Source organism: Strongylocentrotus purpuratus, unplaced genomic scaffold, assembly GCF_000002235.5.
Source record: "Strongylocentrotus purpuratus isolate Spur 01 unplaced genomic scaffold, Spur_5.0 spur5_scaffold_2, whole genome shotgun sequence".
Lineage (NCBI taxonomy): Eukaryota > Metazoa > Echinodermata > Echinoidea > Camarodonta > Strongylocentrotidae > Strongylocentrotus > Strongylocentrotus purpuratus.
This window is the reverse complement of record NW_022145605.1, coordinates 17,091,153-17,115,394: the sequence shown is the minus strand read 5'-3', so window position 1 is coordinate 17,115,394 and position 24,242 is coordinate 17,091,153. Positions and strand designations below refer to the sequence as shown.

General features: G+C 38.2%; 1 protein-coding gene across 2 annotated transcripts in view; it reads left to right on the top strand.

The window, feature by feature from the left end:
- LOC100893621 (E3 ubiquitin-protein ligase RGLG4) overlaps positions 1-23,390 on the top strand; it is a 31,090-nt gene extending 7,700 nt beyond the window's left edge. For both annotated transcript variants that reach the window (XM_003725310.3, XM_011670080.2), the window contains exon 2: positions 20,160-23,390. In XM_003725310.3, coding sequence (XP_003725358.2) covers positions 20,214-21,305 — 1,092 coding nt within the window. In that variant the 5' untranslated portion in view covers positions 20,160-20,213 and the 3' untranslated portion in view covers positions 21,306-23,390. The remainder of the gene's footprint in view (positions 1-20,159) is intronic.
- The last annotated feature ends 852 nt before the right edge of the window (positions 23,391-24,242 follow it).

Genomic DNA, 24,242 nt, shown 5'->3' with positions numbered 1-24,242 from the left:
TTAACAATTGGTTGTAGAGGGTATGGAACAGCACATATTATTCTGTACAACTGAGCAATATATGGCCAGATTTATTCTCTATCAGTGCAGTAAGCGCCTGCCATCAGCCTCGGGACTGGCTAAACTTCGGGTAAACATCGAGACCACCACTTTGACTCGACCATGAAGTTGTTGCCATGACAATTAATTGATAGGACTCTTTTTATTGATGGCAGGTTGTAAATGGATCACTTCGGAAACTGGATAGGTGACAATACTTGTCCTTGGTACTTCTGGTATTCGCCTGTAAAAAGTAAAAGAATTGGCTTTAGGGATAAAAGCCATAAAAGCCAGCTTGATGTTACATCACTTTAATTTAATAATCCATGCAATACAACGTCTTTTCTTGTAATACAGGTCTCTTTAGCTTTTTGTTACTTACGTGTAAATGCAATGGCTCACTGCAGTATTCAATTCAATGGGTTCCATCGAGGTCCGTTATAAAATACTTTCCAGACAGGTTCTAATATGTATTTCTTCCTAGAGGGAGACAACAATAGAGATTACCACTATAGACAGGTGGAGTTAGTAGAGAGGGGGCCACTATAATGTATGGTGGCCCTGAAGGGACATCGCGAATAGACTAAATCGTGAAAAATATGCGATAAAATTCACGATATCGTCAATTTTATCGCATATTTTTCACGAAGAAATTCACGAAATTGACGATATCGTGAACTTTATCGTGAACTTTTCACGATGAAATTGACGATATCGTGAATTTTATCGTGAAAAGTTCACGATATAAAGTTCACGATATCGTCAATTTTATCGAGTACTCTATCGTGTACTCTATCGTGTACTCTCCTGACGGGCGCTTCGTAAACAAAACCAGCCCTAGCTGGGGGAGACAGAGAGAAGGAAAAAAGGGAAAGGGAAAGAGAAGATAAAAGGAAAGAAAGAATAATAAGAAGAAAAGAGGGAAACGGGGGGGGGGGGGGGGGGGGCGAAGGGCTCTTGCCTCCTCCTCACTCCCCCCCCCCCCCCCCGCCAAAAAATAAATAAGGAGAGAGAGAAGGGAAAGGGAAATAGGGAAAGAAAATATAAAAGGAAAGAAAGAAGAGGAAGAAGGAAAGAGGGAAACGGGGGAAGGGCGAAAGGCTCTTACCTCCCCCCCCCCCCCCCCCGCCAAAAAAATAAATAAGAGAGAGAGAGATAGAGAGAGAAGGGAAAGGGAAAGAAAGAAGAGGAATAAGAGGGAAACAGGGGAAGGGCGAAGGGCTCTTGCCTCCTTCCCCCCCCCCCTGCCAAAAATAAATAAGAGAGAGAAGGGAAAGGGAAAGAAAATATAAAAGGAAAGAAAGAAGAGGAATAAGAAGGAAAGAGGGAAACGGGGGAAGGGCGAAGGGCTCTTGCCTCCTCCCTCCCCACCCCCCGCCAAAAAAATAAATAAGAGATAGAGAGAGAAGGAAAAGGGAAAGGGAAAGAGAATAAAAAAGGAAAGGAAGAAGAATAAGAAGAAAAGAGGGGCTCTTGCCTCCTCCCCCCCCCCTCCCGCGCCAACAAATAAATAGGAGAGAGAGAGAGAGAGAGATAGAGAGAAGGGAAAGGAAAAGGGAAAGAAAATATAAAAGGAAAGAAAGAAGAAGAAGACGGAAAGAGGGAAACGGGGGAAGGGCGAAAGGCTCTTACCTCCCCCTCCCCCCTCCCGCCATAAAGGGAAAGAGAAGGGAGAGGGAAAGAAAATATAAAAGGAAAGAAAGAAGAGGAAAAAGAATAAGAAAAGAGGGAAACAGGGGCGAAGGGCTCTTGCCTCCTTTCTTTTCTTTCTTTTCCTTTCTTTCCTATTCTCCCTCTTTTTCGTTTTTCTCTTTCTTTCTTCTCTTTCCCTTTCCTTCTCTCTCTCTCTCTTATTTATTTTTTGGCGGGGGGCGGGGGGACGAGGCAAAAGCCCTTTGCCCCCGTTTCCCTCTTTTCTTCTTCTTCCTCTTCTTTCTTTCCTTTTATCTTCTCTTTCCCTTTCCCTTCTCTCTCTCTCTCTGATTTATTTTTTGGCGGGGGGGAGGGGAGGCAAGAGTCCTTCGCCCTTCCCCCGTTTTCCTCTTTTCTTCTTCTTCCTCTTCTTTCTTTCCTTTTATCTTCTTTCCCTTTCCCTTTCCCTTCTCTCTCTCTCTCTGATTTATTTTTTGGCGGGGAGGGGGGGGGGGAGTGAGGAGGAGGCAAGAGCCCTTCGCCCCCCCCCCCCCCCCCCCCCGTTTCCCTCTTTTCTTCTTATTATTCTTTCTTTCCTTTTATCTTCTCTTTCCCTTTCCCTTTTTTCCTTCTCTCTGTCTCCCCCAGCTAGGGCTGGTTTTGTTTACGAAGCGCCCGTCAGGAGAGTACATGATAGAGTACACGATAGAGTACTCGATAAAATTGACGATATCGTGAACTTTATATCGTGAACTTTTCACGATAAAATTCACGATATCGTCAATTTCATCGTGAAAAGTTCACGATATCGTCAATTTCATCGTGAAAAGTTCACAATAAAGTTCACGATATCGTCAATTTCGTGAATTTCTTCGTGAAAAATATGCGATAAAATTGACGATATCGTGAATTTTATCGCATATTTTTCACGATTTAGTCTATTCGCGATGTCCCTTCAGGGCCACCATAATAATGGTTGCTAAACAGAACAGGAAAGAAAGGGGGATACAAATTGGAATTCAGATATTATAAAAGAGAAGTAGTATGTACGTCACGTTCAAAGTTGGAGTCAGCTGGATGAATTGATCATCATATCATTTTGATTTTCTTTCATCACTGAAACTAAAAGCAAAAATGACTAGGAGGAGAACACTCTTGTTTTGAAATAGAGAAGTGAAACAAATTAATGGATTCGATTTTATGATGTAGCTATTTATGAATAATGTCGCTTTTATTGTTATAGTCTTGTGTAATCTACCCTTTGCAGTAGACCTATAATTTAAAGTGTTTCTTAATTTTGTTGAAACCATTCATTATATTCTGCCTGTGGAGGAGATCTTTTATAGGATCAGATAACGATGTCCATCAGAAGTTCTTGAGTGTTTTTAAAATAGATGTAGCTATGTGTAAGTGAATCCTAAGGTTTCTCAATGACATACATGTACATGTACAAGACTGTGGCCTGCCTATGAATAAAGGTATGGTATCAAGATATAGCATTACAAATTCTGTCTTTAATAAGTCATAAGATAGACCTACATGTATAGAGAAGACACTAACATTTTGACATTTCTAAAGTAAAGGGCCTTGAAGGGTAAAAAAAAAGGTCTTTCCACCCCATTTTTGTAGATATCCATGAAGTACTTTATGATCCAGTACCCTGTGTTATGTATATTCTCCCATTACTAGTTTATGATATGAAGCTAATTATGCTGCAATAATATTAAATTATTAAAGCACAAAGACTGGTACCTCCACCTGTTTTAATATCGTCCTTGGCTTTTGAAAACTAAAGAAATGACAGCACAAGCCTCTCAGAAATTTATTTTCATCTAATTTAATATCAGTCATGTTTTAAGTCAAGAGAGCAATTTGGTAAATTACATTTGGTGCTGAAGGGTGTTACCATGGCGATGAATAGTTTGCGTAACTGTGCACCTGTCAGACGAAGAAGACGGTTTTTATTATTAGGTTTTGTCTGGTAATTAATGTTTTCACAAGCTCTACATCGCATTTATCAATCCGTCGATTGTGCATTTTTTGGTAGAACAGTATTGAAGGGATGGTCGGACATGAAAGATTTGTTTTTCTTTGAAGTATTAATAAAAATCAAATGACTGTTTGATACAGACTTGTTGCAGTAAATATTGTAGTTCTGACTTGTTCATAATCTGAAGGCTATTTGCGACGATTTTGTGTGAAACTATCATGCATGCTCCGTGCACAATATAGTCCTGCATTAGAATCCACATGACTGATATATTCTGCACATCCTTGAAAATACAAATAAATAGACACAATAGTTTCCTGCATTAGAACACACATGACTGATATATTTTGGATGTCCTTGAAATAGACATAAAATATGATTTTGTTTCTCCTTACTTGTGGATCTTGCATAGAATCCTCATAGAAGTATGTGTAGAAGTAGAGAATATACTTCTATTGATTTCCTGACTTTTGAAGGATTAAATTTTCGTTATTGTCCGTCTTTTAAGTCTTTACAGCCCATTGACCATTTCCGTATTTGTTTGCTGACATTCAAAGCAAATAAGACTTTGTTTTGGTCGGCCATTTAGGACATTAAGTAAATTTTATATTTTTTCATTTGTATTTTTGTTTTGTTTATGTTATGTCTTTTTTAGATAACACGTTTATAATATCATTGTTAACACTCCTTTGTATACCAGTATGTATTATTGTTGTTGTAAACTGCCCTTTCAGCCTGTGTTGCTGGTCAGATTGTAAATCAATAAATAAACCAATAAATACATAAATAGATAAATACATAGATAGATAGATAGATACGTGTAGAAAGATAGATAGATCGATACATGTAGATAGAAACGTGTAGATAAATAGAAAGATAGATTGATAGATACACGTAGATGTAGATAGATAGAAATAACATGTAACTTTTCTTTATTTACCTAAGGTAATCAGTATTGACAAAAATACCCCCAAATTGTCAGATTTCTCAAAATCATTTACACACCGTTCACACCTACAAGCTACAAGACCGACACTGGACCGACAACAAACCGACAACAGAAAGAAAAAACAAAAACAATACATTACACCAAATGTCCAAGAATCGGTCGGTTTCGATTTGGTAGTATACCGGTAGTTGGGTGTGGCAGTATATATGAGTGAGGTAATAGCAAGATATACCGGTATTTCATCTTGCTCAAAGTGGCATGCTCTCTTTAGGCGCGTCTTCATCATCCCGAGATTGGAAAATAGCCCACTATTTCTGATTTGGGAAATAATCCTGAAGTAACAAATCGCGTCTTCATCAGCTCGAGATTCGACCTCGAAACTTGAAACTCGACCTTGAGAAATTAGCTCGAGATATTTGCTTGATGTTAGCGCATAGTGCGAGTCTTTGATCTGGTGAAGATGCACAGGACAAATAGCTGGATATTTTGCCAAATAGTGGGATATTTTGCAATCTCAAGATAGTGAGGACAGGCCTTTTTGTAATTTTACCATTGGTATATAACTGTATTATAAAGTCAGTGATGCATATATTTCAAGGACCTGTAAAGACTTTAAAGCTATGTGTGTTCACCCTTGTTGTTGGCCGGGATGGCAAAATTGCACGCTTGATCGAGTTTGAAACGATCAGAGTTTGGAAGAATTCTCCTTTTGACACTAGAGAGAAGAAACACAGTGAAGCTGCGAAGGAATACTGTTTATTCCAGTGACTCAAGATTTGTTCCTGCGACAATTTCTCCAGACTTTATTTCATCAAATGTACAGTGTACATATGTATTGGGTTAGGGTAAGGGTTGCAATATTTGGTTTTAGGGTTAGGGTCAGGTAAAGTGTTGGGTCAAAGGTTGAAGTTCAGAGTTCGGTTTGATAATGCAGGGAAATGACTTAGAGCAATTGTGGCACAGTCAAACAGTAAATCTGCCTAGTACACCTACCGGTATGTGAAGTTCATTGAATACATTCACATTTGGGGAAAAAAGTTATGAAAGAAAATTGTGTAAATATGACTAATCAATTGAAATATCAATACATAGTATAGAATACAATACGATTCATGTATATCCAGATTCTCCCAAACAGTTGGCAAGTTCAGATATTTTTTTTTCTAGTATCACTGCACGACTGAAAATTGATTAATGCATGATTTAAAATTAAAATTGAAATTCAGGGGCCTCAAAATATCCAGATAAATATCTTCCCCCTCTTTAGTCCCATGAACTGTAATACTGTACTGTATACTCAATCAAAGGATTAATTATGACGATAGATCCATGCATCGTCATAATTAATCCTTTGAGTGAGTATCGAAAAGCAATCAAAAAGCATTTCTGTTTCTATTACCACTGAGAGATTTTTTTCAAACCTTTGGCTTCACATAAGCTACATTTACACTACAAGTCAAAATTATTGATTTTTTTTTTTCTCATTCTGGTATTTTATTGAAAGTTGCTAGGCAACATCCTGTAAACACAACAAAAAGTCCTAATAAAAAAAAAAACACCCCTGGAGTGTGTTTTTTTTTTTTAAACGGCTGCCGAAATTTCACTGATATTTGCAACTTGTAAATGCTCAATGGGGTTTTCACTAGTGTAAATGACATCCTCAAAACAAATGATGGTTTTTCAAAATGGGTTTGGGGCTGTGTAAATGGGCCTGTAGTAAAGTTATCTGATTTGACAAAACAACAAGGATATTTCATCTCAGTTCCCCTGAGACCTGAGATAAAAGTCTTCCACATCCAGAGGTATCTCTTTCTTGTTAGTCTTTGTACACAGACCGTTTATGGCGAAATTGGGACACATCAGGGTTTGTTGATTCATTTGTCATGCATAGTGAACCGGGAAAAATACATGAGAGGGGTGTTTTAGAGTTGATTCATTATAATTTATTGCTGTTGTCATATTTGATATTAATAAATTGTTTAGTCTTTCTGGAATTCACAAAACCTGATGTCTGTTTTCACACTTTGCAAATTTCAATCATCAGATGAGCACGTTTTTTTTGTTTGTAAGAAATTATCAGAAAACTTGAGGGTAAATTGGTTTGACATCCCGCTTTCTAAATGGTCATGCAACAACTTTGCAATGGATAATATCTCAGTCAAAGGGATAAACCATCTCAACATCGACTGTGAACGGACTGGTTCTTGGCCATTCAAGGTAATGTGATGTTTGTTTGGTGTTTTGTCGGTCCGATTTCAGTCTCGTTGGTGTGACGGAGATGTTAATCATCAATATGGATAGTATTTGCAATTGAAAGATTCATATACTTGTGGGCAACTGGGCATACAAACTACGAATATGTGGCATGCATTTCTGGAGTAAAGATTTAATCTATTGGAAGGACCGTACGTTGCCAGTAACAGCATTGTTACAGTGTATCGCCGAAAGATAAGATCCTATTTTCATCATCGAACGTAATGCGTGACGAGAAATCCTGTCTGAATCGAAAGAATATTCCTAATCCTATGGGTATTTCTACCAATAACACTCTGCTCCAATTAGCGCCTCAACATTTATCTGTGTCCATTGGTAATCGCTAAGTGAGTTCGTCATCACGAAGCGGCTTGTCGCTCAGGCTTGAAGCAACGTAGAGCATTTGTTTGGAACAAGTCGAGCTGCTAACGGGCACCATGTCTGATGCATCATATCTGATGGTTGTGTTAATTAAGAACATGTCTCTTTCTTTTAAAACGTGGATGCTTTGTTTCCCTCTGTATTTTATCAGTAGCGGATGATTTGGAAAGTTATTTCTTATTCAACAGTCAACTATGCATTTCATACTGATGTTTCTGTATTGCAAAGGATTTTTTAGTAAGTTCTATTGTTTGCTGTATTTGAAAAGTTTATGAAGTATTTCCCGCCTGAACATGCAGTCGATTTATTGATGACATTTTTTATAGAGGAATTGACCTATAAATATATGCATGCTTGTCAGCATGGTGTTTTCCAGTGGCGTCCAGTGGATTTTAAGTGATTTTTTAATAGATGCATGTTCATATTAATGGATTAGTTCCTGCCGGGAGAGTAGATAATGCAAACATGAGATATTTTTTATTGATCGGTCAACTTATGAATGCAAATTATGCAGTCCTTTGTGATATTTCTGTCGGGCAAAGCATTCTGAAATAATAATGCTCAACACTCCTGGTGGAGTAAAACGAATTGGACTGGGTGTGTGCATAAAATGCGAACAACTCCTAAATGCACTTATGGTAGAAAAAATCAAACAGGTTGTTTCTAAAGGCATTTTTGTTTTCAGGTAACAAATTTGTTTGTTGCTGAACATACCTCCTTTTGATCAAGAGAGAAAATAAAACCCACTTGAATTGCCAGCCTCTCGATCGATCCTCCCTTTGATTGGTACCTTTTGATGGAGACCATGCCATTATACTGTCCATTCTGTGATTGTCATCTTCGATCCATTAAAGGGGGCGTCCATCTTTGATATTTATTGGTATTGTTGTTTAGGTAACAAATTTGTTTGTTACTAAACATACGTCCTTTTGAGAGAGAGAGAGAGAGAGGGGAAAAAAATGCTGGAATTGTCGGCCTCTCGATCGATCCTCCCTTTGATTGGTACCTGTATCTTTTGATGGAGACCATGTCATTACTGTCCATTCCGTGATTGTCATCTCTGATCTATTAAGGGGGCGTCCATCGTGGATTCCGCCTCATCCAACCGTAATTGGAGCTGCCAGCTGAAGTGATGAGCTTTTGAGTGCCCCCTTTGCTTCCTGTGTCTGCCCATAGACGTCTATGGTCTGCCCCTACCCCTCCCTACATGTATCGGTAGATTTCCATTTTCAATCCTTTTGAATAAAAAGGTAGCCCTTGTAAGTTGTATACAAAAATCAAAGTCATGGAAAGGAAGTATGCCCTTGCTTAGATGGGCAAGCACTGCATTATTAAAAAAACATGAGAATGTCAGTAAATGATGCCACTGCATGATAGCAAAGGCTTTCGAAAAATCAATGGCGGTCTTAATATACAGGTGGTCTTTATCTACAGGTGGTGTCTAAAGCGGGTATATCTTTCCTCACAGTCACGGCCAAATGAAACCAAATCTTAGAGGTCAGTTTACTGCTGGAGGTACTGTATCTATAGACAAAGTGCAATGTGAGATGAAGCTGTCACAAGTACTACTGCTCTCCTCGGTTGTCCGAAGCTCTGAACCTCAAGCACAGAGTCATCGTAAAGGTCAATTACTGTTGTAGGGTGCGGTAGATGGCATTATCATCCTCGCTTTCTGCGCCTGAATGCCCAGGGAGTTAGTATGCCTACCCAAGAGTAAAATTTAGGATAGAAGTAGTCGTTGATTTTGAATGTTCATAAACATGCATCTAATGGGAAGTGTTAAAGCCCCACTGCACTACTCATAGCTACTTGCGCCCTCTATATAGCAAATAATGCCTAAGCGGTGACCATTGGTCCCCCATGATCCTCTTTTTCTTATGTGAGTTGAGAGCTGATTTGATGAGATAACCAACCACCTGTCAGTGACCTTGCATGAGGTCTAATCCCCCTGGCCAAACTAGTGCAGACAGGCTTCAATAGAAAGTGTTAATGTGTGTGTGTGTATTGGGTTTTTACAGACGTGTATCAATCAGATATGATTATTTACGTCTGGGACCGACCTTTAAACGTCACCATCCGAAAGACGTGACTCAGTTTCGAACCTGCGTCCTCGGCTGAATCAGTGTTAATGCTTTAATGTTTGCTCTCATGATTTTTACATTCAGATGAAGTTATGGGGGAAAGCAGGAAAATGAGAGGAACTGGTCACCGAAACTTTGAGCAAAGTCCAATTGAAACTAAGAAAGTTATTAGTTTGTTAAATTGTCATCGGTGAAACACAAATTGGCAACACTGTGATGTATCTTGTGAGGTTCTTGTTCTGTACAGATATTTCATAAACTTTCATTTTCTTTATTGATGACGGAATAAATTTGTTTCATACAGGGGTTGTATAGAAACATAATCACAATAATTATATTTAGGGTGCATGTATGATTGAAAATTTCTGATTTTCTTTTCATTTTTAGTACAGAGCAAATGGGAGGGAACCTTGCAAGATACATCACAGAGTTGCCAATTTGTGCTTGACTGATCGCAACTTATGGTACACATTTTTGCTCAAACTTTCACTGACCTCTTCCTTTCATTTTGCTGCTTCTGTTAAATCCAACTTAATATCAGGGGGACTTCCCCTTTAGGATTTTAATTTTTTTCACTTCTCAATTGTTTGTATCCTGTAACTATTTTTTCTCCTCCAGTTAAGGATTTCCTTCAGGTTTCAGGTACAAGAAGGAAATACAGCGTATTCATGTTCATACCTACTGATACATGAAAACAGTATTAAGTAGTTTCCTTCAAGTTTTGTTAAAGACCATATGCGAACTAAAGAACGAAATGGATTAATTACATATCAACAGAAAGCTTATAAGCCATAGATTACAATAATATCAATTATATGCCATTTTAGTGTCTGCCAGAGGAGTATCAGCTCTCTGAAAATCAGAAGTTGTTGACCTAAAAACTTGCTATCGACTTGATGACATCATCTTATGTGGAGTACGCATATTCATAATGACTTTGCATTAACTAAGCATGGCTCATCGCCTTAGCTCTGTAGGTGAGCTGATCGGGTCCACATGTTATGTCGTCACTGTAACTTTGGCAAATTTGACTCCTGTTTACCCGTCATTTGGAGGGGTGCGGAAAATAGGGTTTTGATTTGCTTTTGTGCAATAATGAATGGGTAAATACTTCTTATTCCTTTATGTTCGTATTCTACATTCATTCAGTTTTCCATTTATATCAAGTTGTATTTTCATCGGATAGGGTCTTTAACAAAGTATCAGGAAAAGAACAGAAAGAATTACTTAATATAATTTACTGGTAGATCACTGAGAACAGGAAGAAGTACTTAACAAAATATACATGTAGATCTCTATTAAGGATCTTATTACGACATTGTAACTCCACAGTCATAGAATAAACAAGAGGTTTGAAGGTAGCTTATGACAACTATTAGTATATCTTTCTATTTATCATTTAAAGAATTTGACCAAGTTTGGGGAAGGTGTTATTAAAATTGTGTGCTCTAAAAAGACAGGCTTTAACATTTATCTTAATTTCAAATTCTTAACTGGCTTGATTGGTACTCATGGATTGGAGTTTTCAGTTGGAATATGCTATGCACATATCAATAAGAGGCACAATAATAATCATCGTAGCATAGACTAAGAAAAATACATTGTACAGAACACTACAGCCCAAGGCATGGCAACTAATGTAAAAAATGCTTTTAGATGTTCAATTTTGACATTTGGGGGTCCAATCTTAGATATTAGTTGTCCATGTGTCCTGGGCGCCTGTAGGTGTCTAGCCATGTGTTCATTTTTTCTTCCATATACAGTTGTATCTCAAAATGTCTTTTTCTACATTTACATGTAAATGAAATCCATGTGAGTGCACTAAACCAATCAGTTTGATTGATTTATTGTGAAACTACGTCCAGCACAGCATTTTGCTCCAAGGCTAGAATAGAAATGAGCATGTCCATTATTTCACATGAATTGTCAATTATCCATTTCTGGAAATGAAAAGATAGCTTTATATTAAGTCGATTTTTCTTTAATTCATTTTCTTTTTGAGTGCTTTTAATAATTCATCGCATGAAAGTTTAAAATCCATACTATAACTGCAGGTTATTAAGAGATGCAGTTGTGTGTAGAAAATTGGAATAGGGTCTTCAGTGGCAGGTCCAATCCAGGATTAACAAAAAGAAGGGGTGGGGATTTTTTTTTTTTTTTTTCGGGGGGGGGGGGGGGTGGGGGGAGGGATGTAAAAAATTGTCAAACATCAGTAGGTTTTTTGTTCCTAATCCCCCCCCCCCTCATTTTTTCCTCAATGGGCTGGGGGAGGGAGGGGGAGGAGCACACCCCTCCCCTCTGCATCCACCTATGGGCTCTATGTGTACAACCAAAGTCAAGTGATGAGCCGTCATACCCGGTCAAGAGAATGAATGCCCTTAGGTATGACATCTCATGTTCATCGTCTAGTAAATCAACTGGCATTGCCGATTGGAGATGCTTTCAATCAGTCTCAAGTTTGATGATAACGTTTGTGGGGGTTGATTTAGCTTTATCGCGCTATCTCCTTCCGTATCATTCTGTTTCTCCCTTCAATTCTTCATTTCTCTCATATACCCCCTTATCCCCTTTTTTTCCTCTATTCCTATCCTTCTCTTTTATCTTTCTACTATCTTTCTCCTTTTTTCTACCTTTCCTTTCTTGTATATTTTCATACACTCTATTTGTTCTTCTCTTATTATTTCTTTATCTTACTTCTCTCTCTACTCTTTCTTCTATATCTTTTATTTTCCCTGTATTTTTTTTATTTTTTTCTTCTTCATCTTCTTCTCACTCACATCCCTTCTCTTGCTCCCTATTTTCTTTCTATCTTTTGATTTTTTTCTCTCCTTTCTCTTTTCTTTTTTTCTTTTGAAGATGACTTTGGAAGACACTGAGATCCACCTCTCCCCTCTCCCATTGTCACTTTCTCTCTCTTTCTCTTTCTCTCCTTTCTCTTCATTCTCTCATTGCTCTTGTTACCTATTTTTTTCTTTCAGTCTCTCTCTCCACCCAACCTCTCTCTCTCTCTCTCTCTCTCTCTCTCTCTCTCTCTCTCTCTCTCTGTCTCCTCTCCCAGTTATCTCATTCCCTCATACTGTTACTGTACCACCACTAACCTACTCCATAGCTTCTTTTCATTACAAAGGTCAACAGTCAAGTAACCATGTACTTCTCTATCTTCTTCTTATCCATCACAAGTTGGAGGAAATTCATCAAATACTTCACCACTACTTCCCATTACGTTTATCTTATTTCATTGTGTTCCATAGGAGGCAGGAATTGCAGGATAAGTTACTAGTAGTGTGTAAAGTAATGATCTTGGAAACGTGAGGCACTCGAGTTCAAGCTTAATTCACTGCCCCAGTGCTCATGGTTTTAAAGCATTCATCTCCAGTTCTTCCATCTCTTAATATTCCTATGGGGTTGGCCATTTCTTTCAGCTTACACTGTATTTCCAAGTACCGGATTTCCTAGAGTATACAACAAAGATGGAATATTGATTAGTCATTCATCTCCTTTGGTAGGTAACTTGTTAATTTCTGAAATTCTTTAACATACCTTCCAGTCATTCACGAGATGTCCAGACCTCGATTTTATCTTAAAGGTATAGACCAGTTTTGGAAACACCCCTTCCCAAAAAATGAAAGCTCTTATTACCAATCATGTGAAAGTATGTTTTGACTAATACGTGATGATGCAAATTTTGTCGGGAATCCGCCTACTAATTGATATATTTGGTAAATTATCATATCTATCCGGACTGAATAGATATCGCGTAGTCCCATATACACCTTTCTGTGTACAGTGCTTGTAACTTTACCAACACTGGGCCAAAGTTCTTTAATTTTCTTATCATTTTGATGATTCCAGAACCTTGCAGTAGATGATCAACCTTTTCTGATCGATTCCACAACGTTTCTTACACAATGCAACCGCATGACCAGAACTGGTCTATACCTTTAAAAACATCATCCCACATCCCTGTGGCATCCCAGCCGAGATTTGCCCCTTTAAAACCACCTTCCTCTCTGACATGCCATCTATGATAGACTACGTCAAACTTTCCAGTCTAACGAACAAGACTCCTCCACGCCGATCTGGTATTCTCATTAAATCGACTTTTCTTTGCAGCCAAGAAAGCAAGCAAGCCTGCCTTACAATGCAAGCATCTAACCCCCCTTTCGCATGGCAAAGAATAGTGATATTTTATAATGTGATTATCTCTTGTACCAATGTGAATACAGTGATTTTTAGCATCATTTTTTAATGCGAATGCCAAATGGTAGAGCTGCATTAATAGAATGTCAACGTGAATATTGTTAAGAGCTATTGCTTTCATCACTTTGCAGTGTATATGATGATGATGTTTTCCATTTTATCTGTCTGGTAAGAAAGCAAGCATAAGCTTTAACATTCACAACCTGGGGGCCTATGACTTTCATTCATTTCATTTTGTATTTTTTTTCGCAAACCATGATAAAAAAAAATTGTATAGTATAATAAGTATATAAATCTGGTTGTATAAAAAAAAGTTTGAAATTTCATAAAACAATAAAAAAAAAAAAAAGTACTTAGAACTATATATAAATAACAAAAGAAATATTGAGAGGTGAATGATATTGTGTTTGACATCAAAAAATGGTTTGCAAGGCAAACAAAAAAGGCCCAGAGGCCTGTGGGGAAAGTAACCTGTGTAAGAATAGATGATGATTTTTATTATGACTGAGAGACTTTGTAATTGTGGATTTAAGCCTTACCAAAGGGCACTCCTGTACCAACTTGGTTTTGAATCTAGGACCTTGGTGCTGTGAGTTCTCTGCTCTGCCACTGAGCCATCATGCCCCCTGCGTTAGAACTATACTGGCTTCTCTCAAATTGAACAAGACTTCTCATTGATGCAAACTTATTGTTTATGTTTGAATCTTTTACAATTTTCATTGATACAAATCATTACAAAAATCTTGTTTGGATGTTCTGAAACTGCAAGGCAAGATCAGCCATGCAAAAATTGCCATATTGATACAAATAACGCCAACATTTGTAATAAGACATATTTCTTCCACCTTCATCCTCGTGTGAAGAGGGTCTCAGTTTCCCCTTGATGTTCAGTCATCTACGGTTCCTGCATACTGACTCAGTTCACACTCCATGGCCTTTGGTGACATTACAAATTGCATAATTTTCTGGATATATGCACCGACATACCTGGCATATATGATGAGGATCGGGGAAGTCCAATATTGTTCTAATCTGGTTTGATGTGTGCTCACCGTATCCCTGGGGCGCGGTAGATTATTGAGTTTGAGCTGAGATTATGACGGGATACCTCCTCTGTCTGGTATGACATAGAATGCTAATAAGGCATAACATGGAGTTGTGTATTACGGTGGTAATTCGCCTAGACTAGAAATGTGAGTGCCGCCTTTGATATGATTAAGTGAACCTATTACTTTTATTAGAGTTAAAAGGGAATCCAAGAAAAAAAATGAATAATGGTAAAAATTACCTTTTAAATGTATAACAAAATATTTTCAAAGGTTACATACAAAGAAATAGACAATTTTGTTTTCCTTATAAGAGTATGACATGTTGTTATGAGCCATCAGGTATACGGATGGCACTCTTCTCCATTTTGACAAATTTGTAGTTTATTCATCAAAATTTCATTATTAATTTTAGGATCAATTCCCAAAAGCACTAATTGCTTCGATGCTGATGAGCTTTATTCATTCATTTGCTTTGAAAAGCCATTCCAATAACATTTTGTTTGCATTTAATTCATCATGCGAGGAAATTAATTCCATCCGAGGCAGTATTTAATTAAAAGAGAAAGAAAATGTTTGTGCGTGTGTGGGTGCCTATGTGTATGTGTGTGTGTGTGTGTGTGTGCTATAAGCCACTTCTGGTGCTATAAGCCACTGCGCTTAGGCAGGTAAAGGTCATATTTTGAACTGAAGCTGTTAAACCCATCGAGACAAAATACTGGATACATGCTCATGAAAGCTATGTTATCATTATTTATTTATGCACCGATGGTACATTCTATGGAACGCAGGTGGAAGTATTCTTCACAAGAGGGCAATCAAAATGTGTTCATGCAGCACATCCATCACTTTGGCATGGATTATTCTAAAATGGAAAAATGTGGATCTACTCCATGATTAAAAGATCTGTGGATATTTTTGGTCATTGTACTATGTATTATGCACCTTTTCTTAACCAGAATAACGTTATTTCTAATTTTCTATTCGTCCATGCACTTTTTCTAATTTTCACACAAATTACATGTATATTGCTTTAAAAAAAAACCTTGGAATTGAATTGAACATTTAGTTATTCTGTACTTGAAGAGGAATAGAATAAGGAAAAAGTAATTGCACAAAAAGGGAATCTTTTTTGATTGAACGACCAACGAATTCTGAATAATGAGTTCCTATCTTCTGTAGATAGCATATGCAGGATGTTATCCTGAAAATGATTGTTTGGAAAATGCAATCATAGTACAAGTGAAAATTGCATCTGTTTGTCTGTCCAGCTTTCTGTTAGTCTACCCATCTCTATCTCTCTCTCTCTCTCCCCCCCCCCCTCCCTCCCTCCCTATCTCTCTCTCTCTCTCTCTCTCCCTCTCTCCCTCTCTCTCTCTCTCTCTCTCTCTCTCTCTCCCCCCCCTCCCTCCCTCCCTATCTCTCTCTCTCTCTCTCTCTCCCCTCTCTCCTCTCTCTCTCTCTCTCTCTCTCTCTCTCTCTCTCCCTCTCTCTCTCTCTCTCTCTCTCTCTACCCCTCTCTCTCTCCCCCCCTCTCCCTCCCTCCCTCTCTCTCTCTCTCTCTCCCTCCCTCTCTCTCCCTCGCTCTCCCTCTCTCTCCCTCGCTCTCTCTCTCTCAGTGCTTCACTCTCTATCATTCCTGTTCCTCCCTTACATTTTCTATAAATGTTTGTGTATTTTCCTTCATGTCCTTTGCTATTGCTGTATCTACAACAGAATGTTGCTGTAATTTATATTGCTTCTGTCCATGCTCTTTCTCTTCTCCTTCATAGCTCTTATTGTTTCTTCTTCTGCCTGTTGTCCATTTTCTTCTTTTTCTTTCTTCTCTACTTCTTGTTAGTCTGGCTTCTTCTTCTTTGAATATTTCTTCTTTTCTACTTTTTCTTCTCCTCCTCCTCTTTTCTCTTTTCTCCTCTCTGCTCCTACTGGTACCTTCTTTCATCCTCCTCCGCTTTTCTCTTTTATCCTCCTACCTTCTTTCAGTTCATTGCTGAAAGCAAGCTCTTCTATTACTTCTAATAAACCTTTATCCTTCAGGCACTTCCTATTTTTTGTTTTCCTTCACAATGATTTTTTTTTCACCACAAAACCAGGGCAGAGTTGATGCCTCAATAGAGCTTTCTTATTCTCCATCTTTCTCTTCTTATTGTCATATTTCTTCTTTGTCTTTCTCTTCTCCTATTTCTTCTTTCTTTTCTTTTTATTCTTCATCTTCTTCTCCTTCTACTTCTAATTCTGCTTCATCGTCATCATCATCATCATCATCATCATCATCATCATCATCATCTTCTTCTTTTTCTCCTTCTCCTCCTCCCTTCCTTCTCCTCCCTCGCTTCATTCTCCTCCTCCTCCCCATCTTCATCCTCCCCTTCTTCTTATTTCTCCTCTTCATTCTAAAGTTCCAAGGCTGAAAGCAAGGTCTTCTTTTAAACCTTACCTCCAGGCCCTTCCGCTGTTTTGTGTGCCTGCACAAGGATTTCTTTCTGGACAAAACCAAGGTAGAGTTAATGCCTCGACAAGGCCTCCCTATTTTCCATCCTCTTGTTCTTGTCCTGCTTCTTCTTTCTCTTCTTCTCCTTCTTTCTTTTCTTCATCTTCTACATCTTTTTCTCGTGCTACTTAATCTACTTTATCATTCTTCCAAAAGCAAGCTCTCCTACGTAAACCCCCTCTCCTCCAGGCCCTTCCTCTCTTTTGTTTTCCTGCCCAATGATTTCTTTTATCAACACACAACCGGGGCAGAGTTGCCGCCTCGACAAGTGGCACGTGTGTTTTTTGCAGGTGGCACTTTTAGATTCGTCTCCATACATAAAACATGACTATGTGGGACTGAGGTGTGAAATCCATACTGCTGTCTACTGTCGGAGCTGCCAGGAAGATTGGGACTGGGCTATTTTACATAATTCAAATATACAAAATGTTGGATGAATATCATGGATGAGTTAACACAACATTTTAAAGAGAAGATTGATTGTTCTGGTGATTTGCATTGTAGCTTTAAAAAGCTGGAAGGGTCCTCTTTCTCTCTTAGTGCAATCACAATTCCTTTATCACCATTTTTTACCAACTTAGTATTTTTAAAGCCAGATAGGCATTAAATCTGTGTTAACGCCCCTCTGGCTCAAAACAGAGCTCAAAACAGACCTCTCCCCCCCCCCCCTCCTCTCTCTCTCTCTCTCTCTCTCTCTCTCTCTCTCTCTCTCTCTCTCTTTCTTTCTTTTTTGGGGCTGTGTTTTCCAGTTGACTGGGTTGTGAAGATGAAAGAGTAAAGAATGTGAAAGTCACCATGAAGACATTTGACCATGTTGAGCAATATTGAATTCTCTCCACACACTACTTACAAGAATCCATTTTCCAATTATTTGCACCTCGGTTGCACACTTCAGTAAATGTCACACCGCTCACGAGTGATTATTAGAGCATTTCACTGAACTACAGACGGGGTGACCCACTTGTGTCCGCTCGGTTCCTCGCGGGGCCAGTCATGTGGAATGTGTTTTATCTCCGATATGGATCTTTTTTCTTCTTCTCCTTTTGCCTCTCTTTTTGCCTCTTGCCCTAAGTGAGAGGCTCTGACATTTAGTAGCCCCCTAGGGCAAGTAGATTAGAAGAGTGGGATTAGTAGGTCCATGATGGCAGACCCATTATTGGGAAGGTGGCTTTCGTTCACTAATGTTGGTTGACCTATATATTATGCAAAACTTGAAATAATCATCTAAAATATTGTCTTTTTCTTTCTTTCAGGTGGTGTGTATCTCTGTCTTATAATTCTTAAATCTTTCTCCCTGTCTATCCACCGTGTAACTGTTCTGTTGTTGTTTTTGTTTTTGTTTTTGTTTTTGTTTTTTTTGGGGGGGGTAACAATGTTCCTGATACAGAGTTTGGTTCATTGAATACATGATAAATCGCTAATTGATATGTAAAAAGGAACAGGATATTTAGTCTCTTTTGTTTAACAGTCAAAGAGTTCAGTAGATAACATTTCCTTTGTCCTTCAATTATTATTTTTGAATGCCATTACCTCTTACAATGAAAAATATATAGATACCTATGAAATCAGTATCAACTAGTATGATGTGTCAAGTTTGCAGTAATGTGCCTTGGATTTGTTACAGTATGTTTTTTTTACACTCAGTACATCCAACACTTGAACTACACGGATGTGTATCCGCTGTTTTCATTGAAATATGATCTAACACAGAGGATACCCAGTGATTTCCTTTCATTTTCAGAGGAATTAAAAAAAAACAGTTGCTGGTATTTCATCTGTTTCTTTTATAAATCACAAACAATCATAGTATTTACTGTGAGTATCCAGTATGAGCCATTTTAGTGCACCCTGGGGGTGATTCACTAACTGGGAACGATATCGTTCCTAAAATCAATTTTACGGGATTGATTTTAATCCCAGCTTAAAATCGATTCTACCTGACTGGTTCACTAAATCACTTTTATGCTGGGATCAATCCCAGCGTGAATAATCATGCGCGCATATGAATATTCATGTACGCAATCAATCCAACCAATCAACAGACTCAAATTAATGTTAGTTTTGACCTTCACTTCACCCTGTGAAAGTCCTTTTTTTTGTATTACCCTGTACAATGTACATCCACAAATTCTCAATAATGAGGAAGCAAGTTCCACTGACTTCCGATATTTCCTATCAAGCTGTACTATGAACTATCATGGTCATGTCCAAAATATACAAGTGAAGCAGGAATATATTTGTGGCTCGGAATTTGACGTCAGTTTTTATTTTGGTCATTGACGAATCCAGCATGTAGCTTTATATAAAGCCTTAGGTCTACTTGTAGTAAATTGAATACAGCATTTTTACTGCACCCTGCTTAGGGGAATAGACTCTACATTGATGTTGTTGAATATCGGTCGCTTATTTAATGATACTGAAATTGATCTTTTTGATCATTTTGTCTCATTATGCTACTTTTCAGGCTGCATTTTTTATTGAAAATGTAAGAATTTATTTTGTTTAGTCTGCCAAATCGATTTTATTTTTCTTTTAGATTTACTTCATTTATTTCTTGACTTGATTTTGTTTCAGGATAAAATGATGTTTTTCCCTTTTGCAGACTTTTCTTGTCCTTTTTCACAAATAATATGTGAAAAGAGGAATGTTTAATTTCTTTGCGTGTTATATGTGATACATGCATGGAATGGTACTGTGGGGTTTAGATCAAATTTGCACACCCTAACTATACTTTCCCTTTCCACCCACCAGTGCGTTTAGAATTGTATATAGATATCATCAACTAATTAAACCACTTGAAACTGTCCCACAGGTAAAGCCTCCAGGGTGTGTGTCACGGGCTTCGTTATCCAAACCATCCTAATGAAATTGGTCGGCAATCCATGTTTTACTTTGTCTTGTATTGCTCATTCAAATGCTAAATTGCTATTGAGCTTGGGAAGACCAGCAGGTACCACTAATGAGTTATATGCTAGGTTCAATCAAGTGACTTGATATGCTAATGCTTATGTACAAGAACCAAGGTTACATTCATCAAGTGGTATGAGTACATGGATGCTCATTTTCTATTCTGTTATTGTTATCACCCGTTCTGCAGGTATGCTGAACTGAAGAGCGAGGCGTCGCACATCGCTGCCCTTTCTGAGAGGATATGGTGTCCCCTGCAGGCGATGAGGCGATCATGGGAGATGGTGTAGGCCAGACCTTAATCCTTGAGGATCAGTCCTTCTTGAACCAGCACTCCAACATGGAAGTCATCCTATTCATGCTGGCCTTCCTAGCCTACATGGTCCTCTACGTGGTCTACCAGCCTAAGAAGGACGGAGAACAGAAGGAGAACAACCCACGACGGGTGCGGAGGACAGAGTCCCGCTACAGGCGGACCAGGATCTTCGACGTCTTGGGCCTGTCCTTCGACCAGTGCAATAGCTTCCGTGCATTCCTGGATCGGTTCTCGTCGTACGAGGAGGTGGCTCGGGCTATCAAGCTCGCGGGGATCACGAGGAGCGATATGATCATCGGCGTTGACTTTAGCGCCAGTAACGAATGGCAGGGGCGCAAGTCGTACCAAGGGCGCAGCTGTCACAACCTGCACGACGTCTCGAGCAGTAAGACTTTCAATCCCTACCAGCGTGTGCTATCAATCATAGGATCAACGTTAGAGCAATTTGACTCGGACCACATGATCCCCGTTTACGGTTTCGGCGACAAGATCACGCAAGACGAGGCCGTGTTTCCGTTCAAGGAAACGGGCCAACCCTGCGTGGGGTTCATAGACGTCTTAGAGAAATACCACAGGGTGGCCCGAACTGTACAACTGGGCGGCCCGACCAGTTTTGAGCCTATCATTCGTAAAGCAATAGAAATCGTGCAAGAGAAGCAGTCGTACCATCTACTCCTCATCATTACCGATGGACAGATTAAAGATGCGGAGAGGACCGGAGAGGCCATCGTGAAGGCTTCCAATCATCCAATCAGCATCATCGTCATCGGGGTCGGCGACGGTCCCTGGGACGAGATGGAGAACTACGATGATAACCTCCCCAAGAGGAAATTTGACAATTTTCAGTTCGTCAACTTCCATCAAGTCTGCAGCAAGGCGAAGTACGCGGAGACAGCGTTTGCGCTCCACGCGCTCATGGAAGTACCGGATCAATATCAATCGATTTGTTCGTTAGGATACTTGACTAACGCGACACCACCGCTCACTGACAACAACGATAATACAAAGAAATTGAAATAGCCTTATGAGTGTACTATGTGTTTTGTACTATCTGGATGTAAGCAATGTAGTAATTTTCCTCTCATGTTATAGTATGGAGAGATTTTTTCTATTTTTACATGATTCACCTCATGCTATATATTTTTTTCAAAGGCATGAAAGGGTTGAGCCTGAGCTATTTTTTCGAAAATATACAAGTGGTATCGAATGAAATGGTTTATCTTTTTTTTTTTCTTTCTTCTGTATGACTTTTTGTTAGAGTTTATGTAAGAAAAAATGTGAATGTTCCTAAATTTGTTTTCTGATTTTGAATTTTGCTTTGAAATGATGCACAGAAAATATGCTGCATTTCCTCAAATATTCCAAAACATTTTTCTTGTAACTACTAAATAACGATGTACCTGTCAGACAACTATACGTACACATGCCAGTATCCCTGTCAGAGAAAGAGGATCATTCACCAGCAGGAAAAAATACATATCAGACATTTAAATGGTCCTTGATGAAAGAGCCTTATGATGATAGTGATTTCATAATTCATGTTAAGTTTACTTCTAAGCATTCCAACGTTTATGGAATTCATTGACAAGACTCCTTACAAGGCGTTTTCAGCTGTGTTTAAAGTGCAGAGTGGGTGTTCCAAATTGAATCATTTAGAGAAGTTCAAAGAAAATTAAAAACAAGAAAATTCAAACAAATATTTCCAATATTAGACACCTACATGGAGCCCCAAACTAGAATGGCAAAATATAAAATAAATACCCGGTACTTGGCGATTGGTCCTTGTAAATGTTTATTTTTTGTTTTTTCAACCTTTATCTTTTAATCTTCCAGCTTTGACCTTAAATATCAAAAAACATGATACATGAGGATCATGCAAATACGTATATCTTTTACCGGTATTCCACACCTTTGTTCTGACAATATTATGCAATAAGAAACAGCGTAGAAAACTTGTATTGCTGTTCCATGAAGGTGAAATTTCTGCTTCCTAAATTGAAATACCAATGCACGACCATGTAACTCTCCACTTACTCTACTTAACTAACCTACTTAGCTGGTCCAGCCTCAAAAAACACCTTAATTTTTAATTAGTTACCTGAGATTTCTTGAGGATTATAGATCTGTAGATTGAACGGCGGATTTTTATTAAATGCTTTTCTTTCTGTGAGAGAAATACCAAGTTATCTGTCCTTCTATCATATTTTTCTTCCAGTATAGAGCCAACTTTTGAACCTTTGGTAAGAGGACAAATTAAAGACACAGTTCAACATTTTGATGTGGTGGTTCAAGGTATTTTTTACAGAACATGAAGAAGAAACAACCCTGAAAATTTGATGAAACTAATGAAAGTTTAGTGTTTCTACATAAAGGGGAGGAGGGGTAGGGGGAATGTTTTGATTTTCAGTAATAATTGTTTATATGCAGCAGTATGATCAACTCTTTGGTACTACATTTCATCGTATCCTGAGGAGTACTGTCAAAGGTTATCATTATTTGGTATATCAACCATAGTTATTTAAAACTGACAATCGTTTATTTTAAAGGTATTTCATACCATCATCTCTTCAAACTACCCATATAAACCTTACTTCCAGAAACATTAGAGACTGATATTCAACCTGTATTTTCAAAAGGAAAGTATTTTTTTAGAAGAAAAAGATTACAACACCACCACAAACATAGCTACTCTATTACTTCCTGTAATGCCATTGGAAATTCTACCTTCCTGCTCAGAGCCAGAAGGGTGTGTAATTTCTCATAACATTTTGCAGATAGTTTCAGCCTCTCTGGCTCTCAGCTCAGCCGACAACATCCTCTTCCTGTTCGGATTGTAAATACACTGTAGTGACCTAGACCTTGCGCCGGGTTCTTGTACAACAGGAAATCACACCTCCAATGCGTTATGTTTCTCTTCTTCCTTCTTTCATTGTAAATGGCGACCCGCAAACATTGTAGACGAAGTGGTAGCCTTCTTTTCCAGAATGAAATCAGATCTCCCAAAAGCGATAATCTTTCTCTTTGAATACCTCATCCATAATCTTTCAAAAATGACACTTGAAATGATGGATATTTTTGTCCTTGGTGTGTTAGTAAAAAGTGCAATGAAACAGTGCTTTAATTTCCAAGAGAGTTTTCTATAAATGGTCATCAGATTATGCCAAATATTGAGAATTTAGAATGTAAGTATGATTGTAAGATATCTATTTGAACTTTTGTGCACAAAAAGTATTCTCCATATATTTTTGTCTTTTGTCTCTACTCCTTTGTATGTTTAGTATTCTCCTCCATTTCTGTTTTCCTTTTTTTAAATCTCCCTCTTAAATCCTCTGTTTCTCCTTTGTTCTGTCTTTTTCCTTCTGTTTTCAAACTTTTTTTGTGTGGAGTTTCTTTATCTCTTGTTTCTACCTCCTTCACTTTATTTATCCTTTTGTCTTTTTGTCTTTTTATCCTTTTCCTCTTCTTCTTTTCCTCTTCTTCTTTTCCTCTTCTTTTCCTATTCTTCTTTTCCTTTTCTACTTTTCCTCTTCTTTTCCTCTTCTTCTTTTCCTCTTCTTTTCTTCTTCTTCTTCCTCTTCTACTTCTTCTTCCTCTTCTACTTCTTCTTCCTCTTCTTCTTTTCCTCTTCTTCTTTTCCTCATTATTCTTTTTTCTTCTTCTCAATCTTCTTCTTCTTGTATCTTTCTTCTCGTTTTGCCTCAACTTTTTCCTCTTTGGTCCGTTCTTATTTCTTATTTGATAATTTCCTTTTCTTGTTCAACCCTTTCCATTCCTACCTTCTCTTAGCAACTGACCGTCAGTGCAAAGTCAAGATCATGAACAGGGTCACAATGAACTCCTCAAAGACAAGAAATATTATGTCTTTCAGTAACAGTTTTGGTATTAGTACTAATCTATAAACTCTGTTATTTGGTACTTGTCACAAAACTATATGTATTTGAATGTTTATATCATATT